Source organism: Heterocephalus glaber, unplaced genomic scaffold, assembly GCF_053883595.1.
Source record: "Heterocephalus glaber isolate CG9 unplaced genomic scaffold, H.glaber_assembly_v1.0 deba00001556, whole genome shotgun sequence".
In the NCBI taxonomy this organism is placed as follows: Eukaryota; Metazoa; Chordata; class Mammalia; order Rodentia; family Bathyergidae; genus Heterocephalus; species Heterocephalus glaber.
Window position 1 is genome coordinate 1,497,293 of NW_028258347.1, and position 12,164 is coordinate 1,509,456.

The 12,164-nt window shown below is 38.1% G+C and overlaps 1 protein-coding gene and 1 pseudogene across 42 annotated transcripts in view; one reads left to right on the forward strand and one right to left on the reverse strand.

Annotated features, from left to right (window-relative positions):
• The window catches only part of Rims2 (regulating synaptic membrane exocytosis 2), a 536,290-nt gene that overhangs the window by 76,898 nt on the left and 447,228 nt on the right, over positions 1-12,164 (forward strand). For 33 of the 42 annotated variants that reach the window (XM_087190773.1, XM_087190775.1, XM_087190776.1 and 30 more), the window contains exons 2-3: positions 10,802-10,834; positions 11,228-11,314. The exons of 8 other annotated variants lie outside the window; for them this stretch is intronic. In XM_087190773.1, coding sequence (XP_087046899.1) covers positions 10,802-10,834; positions 11,228-11,314 — 120 coding nt within the window. Of the gene's footprint in view, positions 1-10,801; positions 10,835-11,227; positions 11,319-12,164 lie in introns of all 42 variants that reach the window. One more of the 42 variants, XM_087190778.1, reaches the window with a different exon arrangement.
• Positions 4,190-5,851, reverse strand: LOC101698488 (polypeptide N-acetylgalactosaminyltransferase 1 pseudogene; annotated as a pseudogene).

Consider the following 12,164-nt stretch of genomic DNA (forward strand, 5'->3'; position numbering starts at 1 on the left):
GAAGGGGGAATGCCAAATATTCCCTGTTGAAAAAGTGACATTATTTTTAGCTATTGTATTTGAATTCTTTACTTTCCTTGTCCTCTCTACCCAGTATTTTTTTTGTACACCATTTTATCTGTTCTGTTTGTTTGTATATATGTTCACTGCTTAAAAAATTAGATAATATAGACAAGTATAAAGATGAAAATCACTTGTATGACTTGTCTTTAAAATGAGGATAATAATAGTGCTTACCTTATGGAGTTGAGGATTAAATGAGTTAATATTTGTAAAGTACTTAACAGGGCTTCCTACATATTAGATCCTTCTGTAAATGTGTGCTAAAATAGAATAAAATTCTACCAGTGAGTTGCATCTAGTATTAAAACTACACACATATTCACATATACCAGAGGTTAGATTATTTCTTTAAGGAGTTTTACAGGGACCATAAGGAAATTTGATAATGACCTTGTGTGTGTGTGTGTGTGTGTGTGTGTGTGTGTGTGTGTGTGTGTACAGAGGTTTATCCTGATGAACTGTCTCACCTGATTATGGAGGTTTGAGAAGCCCTATAATCTGTTTGCTGGGAATTAGAGACATAGCAAAGGCATTGTGTTTCAGTGGTGCCTGCGTGCCTCAGAACCAAGGAAGCCAGTGGTGGAAATCCCAGTCTGAGGGTCTGAGAAGATAAGATGAAGTAGCTTAGCTTGGACAGATAGGCAAGCAGCAGAAAGAAGGATTTCTCCTCCTTCTGCCTTTTGTTTTATTCAGGCCCTCAACAGATTGGATAATACCCACCTACATCTATCAGGAGGGTGATTTACTGAGGCCAGCCATTCAAATGCTAATCTCATAGGGAACATCCTGGTAGACAGACCCCAAAATAGTGTTTAATCTGGGCACCCCGTGGCCTGTCAAGTTGACACATAAAACTAATCCAATTTGGGATGATCATTTTTACCACTGTGGCTTTGTAGGTTTTAGCCATTTAAAACAGAGAGGTGTTTAGAAGTGAGTTTCTTTGTATTATCACTTCAATTTTGTCTGTTCTCGATTTAGTTAATCACCATTTCTCTATTCATGACCTTTTTTTCTTGGGCAGTGAGGAAAGTCCCTTTTGTACCCTTGTGTAGAGGTTAAGGTCATGGATACTGTTTATTTAATGTGAAAAATTTGCCTCCAGGAGAGGTCTGAACTTGATATTTGATGATCTGTAGTCCTTTTCTTCTTTTTGTTTTTTAAAGCTAAAGAAGCCCTAGTTTAATTCTCATGTCTTTATTGATAAGAAAGTGAATTAACATTTACTAGAGCCAACTGTATGTCACTCATACTACGTATTTTGATAATTAGGAAATACTTCAAACGTAGAACATAGAAAAGAAGAAATATGCACTATCCATTTTCACACGTTTAAACTTGATTCTACCTATAACTCTAAGGGTTAGCTATTGTGATGGGTTATAAACTGGCTAACTTGCCATGTGTTGAAGGTAGAGTCAGTAGTCAACATTTTTCTGCTTGACTCCAAAGCCCAACTTTCCCACGTAACAACTGAAAAGTCAGATTGGGGAACGTGTTTCTTTATTTACCTGCAATATGTCAGCACCTTTGTTTTCTCACCATAACCACCCCCCATTGTCCTTGAAAATACTTTATAATTGAAATACAGACACTTAAGATGTAATAGTATCCATATTCCTTTTAGCTTATTTCAGAAACCTCCTAATTTTAATTTCTCTCATATGTTGTGACAGTAGGTTTCTTTGCCAGCTGTCCTGTTCAGAATAAATAACCTATGCTATGCCAGCATGATTTATTGCTGCTACTTTTCATTATGTTTTGAGTAATTTTACCATAAAAGGATATAAAGTGTTTTAGACATGTGCAACTGCCTCAGTGACTCCTGCAGTTCTCCTGGCTGCTGGACCCACTGTATGTATAGCACTTGATTGCAGGGCAGGGAAGCTGAGATAGGAGAGCAAATTGGAATTCTCAGACAAGATGTGCACTAAGCCATATTACCAGAAATGAAGAGAGGTGCTAACTGCACACACAGCCTGTTTCTTAGGACTTTGGAAATGGATTCTGTGTCTGAATGTGTGGTGTTGCTTAATGTTGAAGCATAAGATACACTGAATGATTTCTTCTTTTTTAAACTAGATGGCATCTTAAAAACATACATACAGACATCCCTTGTTTAATGATTGAGTTATGTTCCCATGACTAGGTCATTAAATGAATTGGTTGCTAAATGAGGAATTTATCTAGTAAGTACATTACAATATATAGAACAAAGAAATGGTTAAAGGAAACTCCAACTTGATGACTTTGCTTTTATTTGTGTAACTCTTATATGCAGGACTGTAACGTATAAAGAACATAGAACTATAGTACTATACTGTACAGTAAGTACCATCAGCAAAAATTACAGTACTGTATAAACAAGGTGTACTGTACAAAGGGATTGAGGCTCCATAAACAAGATACACAGAACTGTACACAAAACAAAAAGACTGGTCGTAAGTGTGAATGGCAGGTCATAAGTCCTTGGTTGCAAGTCCGAACAGTTGTTAAACAGATATGTTGTTAAATACATATATTTAATTTTCAGAAAATTTGGAAAATAGAGGCAGAAAAATAAAATCCCATGTAATCTGTTGTGAAGGGAGTTGTTTCCCCAGTTCCTCTCTCAGTGAGTCTGTTGTTCCTGTACAGGAAGGCTATTGATTTTTGAGTATTGACCTTGTATCCAGCTACTCTACCGAATTTGGTTATTAAGTCTAGAAGTTTTTTGGTGGAGTTTTTGGGGTCTTCTATGTGTAGAGTATCATGTCACTTGCAGATAATGACAATTTAACTTCTTTTTTTTTTGGTACCAGGGATCGAACTCAGGACCTTGTGCTTGCGAGGCAGGCAGAACCACTGAGCTAAATGACAGTTTAACTTCTTCATTTCCTATCTGTATTTTTTTTGAACATTTTCAGTCAAATTTTATTTTTAAAAAAGTAGCAGATCAACATTACAATTCAAGAATCTAATCTAAGTATGCACTTGACAATGAAGTACATCTGAGTATGGAGTGAAAAAGGTTTTCAAAAAAACCATCAAATATATTATCTCCAAATACCCAAATAATAAAACGCTTCTATAAGTCTTTTGTTAAGTGGAATCATAAAGAACTAAAAATTTATTGCTAGGAAAGCAAATCTGTAGTACAGTAGTATGAATCTTGGGTATTAGGCATAATCTGTTGGATCAAGTTAAGTTGATGTGGCAAGAAATTTGTGTTGTGTGTGTACGCACGCGTGTGTGTATGAGACAGAGGGAGAGACAGACTGTAAGCGAGTTGACCCAAGAGCAACTGAAGTGTTTAACTTGTTCAGTTGAGACCAGACACCATGTTACTTCTCCATTTTTAGAAGGCAATTAAAAATTACAATTCCGATAGCACACAAACCAAATAAACAGTGTTGTAGAAATTAAAACTATGTTCAAAGAGCTTTTTTCCCAGCTCATTTTCAGCACCCCAAGAAAAATAAAAGCATCCATGGCTATCACAGATGAAAACAAAATGAATGTCATTGGAATCAGTTATTTTTCCCCACTGAGGTATAAAATCTATATAGAAATTTGATACTATACTATAACAAATTGTATTTCTCATAGTTCTGTTGTAATTTTCTTTAAACCCTGTTTAATATAGTTTTTAAAAATTGTTTTAAAAATGTTGTTTTCATGATTGTGAATCTGGTTTCAGTTCTTTTTCATCTATTTGTATATCAATAGTTAATATACTGGCTACCAGTTCTAATCAGGAAAAAAATCTTGGAAATATCTTCATTATGACAGCAGATTCAGCAGAAATTACTGATGTGCAAGCAAACCATAAAAGGTGCAGTTCTTCAAAAAGCACATTTTGTTGATTAAGTTTTGCTGTCTGAATATTCTCCCCCATGTCTCTTGATGAAAGACTCTTTCCATCTTGTAAACATCGGTGTGCAGTCTCACTACTATGCAGTTTCACGTCCTTGGACAGGAAGGCTGGTTCACAGCTAGTGAAAAGCTAGAGGAGTCTGAGTTTTAATGGCTGATAAACCTTGCATCCTACAGAGGAGGAAAGCACTTTTCCTGTTTTGCTACTTAAGAATGTGGCAGAAATGTATGCTGAGGTAGCCCAGTCAATCTTTTTTTTGTAAATTTGGTCTCAGAATATTTTTGGAACAGTGACGTTTTGAAGAAGCCACTGCTGGGACCGGCTTCCACTTGCAGTCTCTAATGCTGGGGACCTGGCTGTCCTCTTCTGTGGCTTTATCCAGGCACTGATGACTGTCCACATGCTGCAGGGTTAATTTCACTGGGTCATATGCCCAGAGTTGGTTGTCTTTTAGGTGGTGGTATTTGAGCATGGTAACAGGGCCATTAAGTTTGGAAACTTCCAAGCAAAGGTCATCTGTTCTAATTTCTTTGTTGGCAGTATAAGAGAAAACCTGATTACCTCCCATACCATGACAATTAAAAATTCCAACTTTTTCATTCTCTTTTCTAGCCATGTTATCTAGACACTGATTTGTTTCCACATTTCGTATCTCTCCCAATGAGAAATATTGACGTGGAATTTGAGTGTCAGGGTAGATATTCTCAAGGTACCAAGAGAAAGGTTTGCATTGTAGTTTGTGTCTCAGACCAAGTCTTGATGATATATCTCCATAATCTACCTTTGTAACACCAGGTGAAATTATATAGAAGAAATTCTTGAATTCATCCATCCACACTTCTGCAAGTCGTCTGTTATTTTTATTGATGATCTGCCCTGTGCCTCCTGGAAACGTGTAAGGTGTTGCTTTCTGAAACACATGTCCAACGAGCATGTAACAGTTTCCAAAGTTCCTCCACACTGCCAGATCCTAAAGGAAATTTCTAGATTTTCTCCTCCCCAAATATCCATTCCAGCAGCACACGTTCCAATTTCCTGAAAGTAATCTCTGTCTATTGAAAAAAGGCCTCCTGCCATTGTAGGTGTTCTGACAGGAGGAGTCTGATCACCTTTCCTTCTGTCCATTTCTCTTTGGGGAACAGGAGGATACCGGCGAAAATTGAGTTTCCATTTGAATCCACCATACGTCCTATCAGAGCCTGCCATATACTCGAAAGTATCATGGCTGATTACATCAGTGACAGGACATACCACTGTTCTCCTGCCCTGTTTGATCCGGGCTAAGAGAGGCTCCAGCCAGCCCACTGTGCACTCACAATGAGCGTCTAAGAAGGTGACCGCTTGACCTGTGAAGACAGCAGCTCCTTTTAATCCAGGACGCTGTTCCATTCGAATTACATGAATGGGCACTTTTAGTTTTTTCACATAACTCTCTAGAGGTCTTTTCAAAAAGTCTCTCTCCCTGGCATCATCTACTAGAACAATTTCTTCTACCATGTGTCTTGGTGAGCGATAAATGACACTGAACCAGTACGAAGAAGTGTGCTCCAAGCCTCACTGTGGAAAACAATCACGACACTTGTTGCTGGAAGATTATCTGGGTGCACCTTTGTTTCACACCCTTCTAACCTAACATCAGGTAAACTTCTGTTGAGTCCAATCAGCTCACTTGCCATTAAATTGAACTGATTGATTTTAAACATCTTTCATTTTCTCTTGATCCTCTTTAGGAATGACGACTGGTTTCCCCATTTCTCCAGGACCTTCCCGAGGCTTTTGTACTGGCTCTAGAACATCCCCAGCAGGAAGTCCTCTGTCCTTTCTCTCATCACATTTGTTGCATTCACTGAAGTAAAGCAGCGGGAACATATCCAAGAGTACCCAAATCAAGGAGGTGGCTAGGACCACCTGGCAATATGCAAAATTTCTCATGGCACCTGGCTGTGCTCGCTGTGGCAGCAGCGGTCCCGCCGGCTGCCTCCTGGGCGCTACTCTCCGGCCGCTGTGCGCAGCGCCACATCCTCTGCCACTGCCGGCGGCGGCTCCCGCAGAAGGCGGGCGGCCTGGCGCGGGCCCCGCCTCCGTCGTGCCCGCCCCCGCCTTCCGCGCTGGGCCTCCTGGGCTGGGCGTGCCAGTCCGGGCGCCCTGCATGCCGCTGCCGCTTGCTCGGGCCCATTTCCTATCTTTATTTCTTTTATTTCTTTCTCTTGTCTAATTGCTGTGGCTAATGTTTCCAGAACTATATTGAACAGGCGTGGTGATAGTGGATATCCTTGTCTTGTTCCTGGTTTTAGTGTGAAGGATTTCAGTTTTTGACCATTTAGTATGATATTGGCTGTTGGTTTCTCATTGATGACTTTTATCAGGTTGAGGTAAAAACCATCTATTCCAACTTTCTGTAGGGTTTTCATCATGAATGGGTGTTGAATTTTGTCAAACGCCTTTTCTGTATCTATTGAGATGATCATATGGTTTTTGTCATTGGCTCTGTTAATATACTGTATTGCATTTATTGATTTGTGTATGTTAAACCATCCCTGCATCCCTGTGATGAATCCCACTTGGTGAGGGTATATGATCTTCTTGATGATCTTCTGCACTCTATTTGCCAGTATCTTATTAAGGATTTTTGCACCTATGTTCATTAGTGAGATTGGCCTATAGTCCTCTTTTTCAGTTGGGTCTTTCTCTGCTTTGGGGATCAAGGTGATGCTTGCTTCTAGGAATTAATTTGGGAGTATTGCTTTTCTTGCAGTTTCATTGAAGAGTTTGAGAAGTAGTGGCATTAGCAGTTGTCTAAATTTCTTGTAGGATTCAGCAGTGAATCCATCAAGACCTGGGCTTTTCTTTGTTGGTAAGTTTTTAATTAATTTATATGTATCTAGGAATTTGTCCATGTCTTCTGTGTTTTCCATCTTATTGGAGTAGTGGTTCTCAAAGTAGGTATTGATGATTCTCTGGATTTCTACTGGATCTGTTGTAATTTCATCCTTTTCATTCCTAATTGCATGGATTTGAGCCTTTTATTTCCTTTTTTTGATAAGGTTGGCTAGGGGTTGTTCAATTTGGTTGAACCATTTTGGTTGGTTCAATATGTTCATTTTTTGTATCATTCTCTTAGTCTCCATTGCATTGATTTCTGCTCTGATCTTTATAATTTCCTCCCTTGTACGAGCTTTGGGTTTGTCTTGCTCTTCTTTTCCTAGATGATGGAGGTTCAGCATTAGGTTATTTGAGCTTGGTCTGCTTTCCTAATATGAGCATTCACTGCTGTGAATTTCCCTTGTAGGAATGCTGTAATGGCATTATTATTTAATTTTAGAAACTGTCTAATTTCTTCTTTAATTTCTTCTGAGACCCAGTGGTTGTTCAGGAGGGTGTTATTAAATTTCTGTGTGTTTATGAAGTTCTTGTGGTTTCTTTTGCTATTGATCTCCAATTTCATGGTGCTATGGTTTGACAATATACAGGGGATAACTTCAATTCCTTTGCATTTACTTAAGCATGTTCTATGAGCTAGCATGTGGTCTGTTTTGGAGAATGACCCATATGTGGCCAAGAAGAATGTGTATTCTGATTTTGTGGGGGTAGAACACTCTGTAAACATCTATTAAGTCCATTTGTTCAAAAGTTTGGTCCAGTTCTAGTATTTTGTTGTTGATTTTTTGTGTAGTTGATCTGTGTGTTTGTGACAGTGAGGTGTTGAGGTCCCCCACTACAATTGTATTAGCGCTAATTTGGTTTTTCATGTCCATTAATATTTGTTTTGTATAGTTAGGGGCACTAGTGTTTGGTGCATATATATTTATGATTGTCATCTCTTCCTCTCGGATTGTTCCCTTTACAAGGATGTAGTGACCTTTTTTGTCTCTCTTAATTAGTTTTGGTTTGAAATCCAGTTTGTCTGCAAATAGGATAGCTACCCCTGCTTTTGCTTTTTTCTGGGTTCCTGTTGCATGGAGTATTGTTTTCTATCCTTTGACTTTCAGTCTATGAATTTCTTTTTGAATTAAGTGTGTTTCTTGTATGCAGCATATTGTTTAATCTTGCTTCTTGATCCATTCTGCTAGTCTATTTCTTTTGATTGAGACCATTAACATTGGTGGTTATAACTGATACGTATTGAGTTATCATTGTCATGATATTTTCCTGTTGTTGACTCTTTTTTTTTTTTTACTTTTCCCCCTTTCCATTTAATTTCTTGCCTTGCTGATGGCTTCATTCTGTTGGGGCTCATAAAGTGTAGTCCTCATTGTCTTTTTCTAGGATATTGGTTTTTTTGGAGTGCTAGTTTGGTATTCATGAAGTTCCTCAGGTGTTGTTTGTGTTAAAAGTATCTCATTTATCCATTGATTTTGAAAGATAGATTTGCCAAACACATCAATCTGGGTTGGAGGTTGTTTACTTTTAGGGCTCGAAATGCTTCAGGCTCTTCTTGACTTGAGGGTTTGTGGAGAAGTCTCCTGTGATTCTGATGGACTTTCCTTGTATGTGATTTGTTTCTTTTCTCTAACTGCTTTTAATATTTTGTTTTTCTGTTGGATTTCTGGAATCTTGGCTATTATATGCCCAGATGTAGGTTTTTTTTGATCATGACTAGTTGGAGTTCTGTATGCCTCACTTATCTGTGTGTCAAACTCTTCCCTTGCTTGGGTAGTTTTCTGCCATTACTTTTGTGAACAGGTTTTTTTTTTAATGACATTTGTGCTATCTCCTGCTTTTTCATTGACTCCGATCAATCTTATGTTATTCTTCTTTGCATCATCCAGCAGCTACTGGATTGATTTCTTGTGGTCCCTCGCTATTTTTAAGAACCCTCTCTTTTCACAATCCTGACTTGTATATCTGATATTCTGTCCTCACATTGGCTCATTCTGCTGCATATACTTTCAATGGAGTTTTTAATCTCCTGGATATCTGTTTAAATTTGTTTCATGGATTCCATTTCTTTCCTATGTTGGTCGTTCATGGTTTCCATTTCTTTCTTATGCTGGGTGTTCATGTTTTTTATTATGTTCCTGATCTCCTCTATTTTTTTTTTTTTTTTTTTACCTGTATCTGTTTTAGAGTCACTGAGCATATCTTTCACTCTGGTCACTATCTCTGTAGTTATCTGGGAACTTATTTCTGATTTCATTTTTTCCATAACCTCTGTCATCTGTTTTGTTACTTCAGGGAGTCCATGTGGTTGGCTTTTGGATTGTTCCACCTCCTTGCCCCCTTAATTTGCCTTTGGTGATCTGGAAGTCTGGTTTGTGTCTTGTTTAGGTGTCTTCTCATTTTTGTTGTTGTTGTTGATGTTTTTGGTTTAATTCTTGGGTTGATATTTGTATATTGCTTATTGTGAGTATCTTTATTGCTAGTATTTAGAACCCTTAGGGAATGACTACCCCTCAGAGGTGTCTTCCAGGTATAGCTGGTCTTTGGGTTTTGAGTCTATAATGACCGTTAGGTAATCTCGGTTTTACTATATCAGGAAGGACTGCTGACTAGAACAATCATGTCACCTCAGCCAAAGTATTACAATCAGCATCAACAATAGCATCAAGCACTGCTTAGAAAATGACAAATTGTGGCAACTGTTAATCTGTCACCTTTAACCGCATGAACTAGGCTTGTAGCTATATATCAAAATCAAAGACCAATCAGAAATATGTTTGTAGTAAATAAGCCCTTCAGTATAGCAAATGTACCCTCTGGGAAGAAGACTTAGAGAGAGTTGGGGGGGGATAGAGAAATAGAAGGAGAGGGAAAGGTTAGAAGTAGGGATAGAGGACACAGGAAGATCATATAAACTTTGGGAAACTGGTGAAGACAGGAGGAAAAGAGAGAAGGAAGGAACTAAAATAAGAACAGAATAAAGTAATGGGAAGAGGAAAACTAGAGACTGTGTTCCCACTCTTACAGAAATAAGAACAATCAAGAAAATACAAAACAAGAGAAAAATGGGAACAAGAAAGGAGAGAAATGAAGAAAAAGGAGAAGAAAAGAAAAGAAAGAAAAAGAAACAAAGTCCCCTTCAAGGCATGTCTCTGTTGTCACTGGTAGACAACATGGGTAGCAGTGTGCAGATCCAACTCTCTTTATCTCAGCAAACCAGCTGTAGTCCACTGAAATTCAGACTGGTTTCTGGCTGTGAGGCCAGAACTGAGCTCCCTGACCTTCTGCAGGTTTGAACTCTGTATAGTTCTGCTGCAGGTTTGAGCTGCCCTTCCCCCACAGCAAGTCTGGGTTGTGGTAGGAGGTGCTGACCCAACCAGTGTAATCCACTGCATCTTGATTTCATTGTTCTGGAGGGCTTCATTTCTTAACAACAAACCTTGGAGAGGCCTCTTCTCTGCTGCTCACCACTCCGGAGCTCAGAAGGATGGTCTTTCTATTCTCCACCATTGTCTGGATCTGGCCTTCACTCTCGCAGGTGGTCCACTGCTGATGGCCCTCAGAGGTGGTCCCATCATTGAAGGCCCACTTGGGAGGAAACTGGCAGTCCTGCTGGTGAAGGCACACATGGGTGGTCCTGCTGGTCTATGTCAATTTATAGAAGGAAAAAATGTTAAAAAAGGAAATCTAAATTATCTAAATAAAATTGTGTTTAATGTAGTAAATGAAAATAATTATTTTAAAAATTTCAGTGTCAATGAAAAATGGGCATAAGACTTTAGGACTAAATCATTGCTTTAAAATAGCAGTAGAGTTTTAATGTAAGAACAAATGATCAAACTTTTTGGTGAGAAATTGACATGTATATAATTATGTGGTGAAGTACTAAGTTTTTCCATGTGATAATCCTAATTTTTCACATCCATTATATATGACCATAATCTGTAGATAGAAATTTATTCGTAGTAAAGTGCACTCAGTTGTGCAAACTTATCTTTTTAGGGTCAAAGAAGAACCCAAACCACAACCGACACAGTGAGTAAATGTCCTGAGAGTGCAGTAGACCTCTGTACTTCCCCACCTCTGCTTCCTGCACCTTTGACAGTATTAGCTTACACTAATACTGGATAGGCTGCAGCTAGTGTGTCCTCTGCTTTCTTACTCTCTGCTTGTAAGAGAGCTGCCTGCAGCTTCTTACTTCATCCACATAGTGACTGGATGTAGTTTTTTGCTGCCTGCTTGTGGACTGGTTAAATGTTCAAACTTAATTTTCCTACATTCTGACTGCCTGGATGGTACTTGGAGCTCACATTTCCATTGGCTGTAGCTTTTGTGCCTGTGTATTCTTATTATTATGGATAAGAAAACATTTAACCTACATTGTTATTTATTTGGTTATTCAGTCACATTATTTGCTTATTTAAACAGGTGGTTTCCCTTTAGTGGGATCACTGAACTGGTAAATAACGTTCTTCAACCCCAGCAAAAACAACAAAATGAAAAGGAGCCCCAGACGTAAGTAAGCTGATCTATATAGACTAAATTTTATCTCTGATAGCATAGGATACTGAAAACATGTATTAAAATACCATCCTTGGAATAGTATGCCCTCAAAGAGGAATATTATTAGGCTAGAGTTTATGTTTCAACCTTTAATCATCTCATGGAAATTTAAAATAAAAACAAGGATAATTTATAGGACAGTAAAAAAGAAGAGGTAGTTCCCAGTTTTAGAGTAAACAATGTAAATAAAGCATATTTGCTCAGTAAAATATCTTTCTCCAATAATGTAATGTATTCCAGAGTGTTTTTTTTTTAACAGAATTTCTAGAAGGCATTAAGAGGTATTAACTCAGAAATTCAATCTTTGGCCAAATAGTTTTGGAAAGGTTATTTTTAAAGAAGTTAAGCAATGGGCCGGGGATTTAGCCCAGTGGTTCCACCACCTGCCCTGCAAGCACAAGGACCAGAGTTAGATCCCCGGTACCAAAAAACCCCCCCAAAACCCCCCAAAAACCTTGCCTTCTTTAAAAAAATTAAGCAGGTTTCTTTATTGTAATAATTCTGAGAGTCTAAATATCCTACAAGGATATTAGAACATATGCTGTTTATTAAGTTTATTTAACCACTGAATCCTGTTTTCATTTAACATTTCATTAGATTATGAAATATAATTTGGAAAATATACCAGTTTATTTTCACATTGACCTGAAACATTAGAAAAAAGTTGATTCTTTTTCTTTTTAATCTATTAACAGATTAAAAAAATTTAACTCACATTTAATTGCACAAGACAGAAGTGACATAGTTTATTGCTTACTGCACACTGACCCAGACTTGTCACAGGGCTTTTAACATGAGCTCA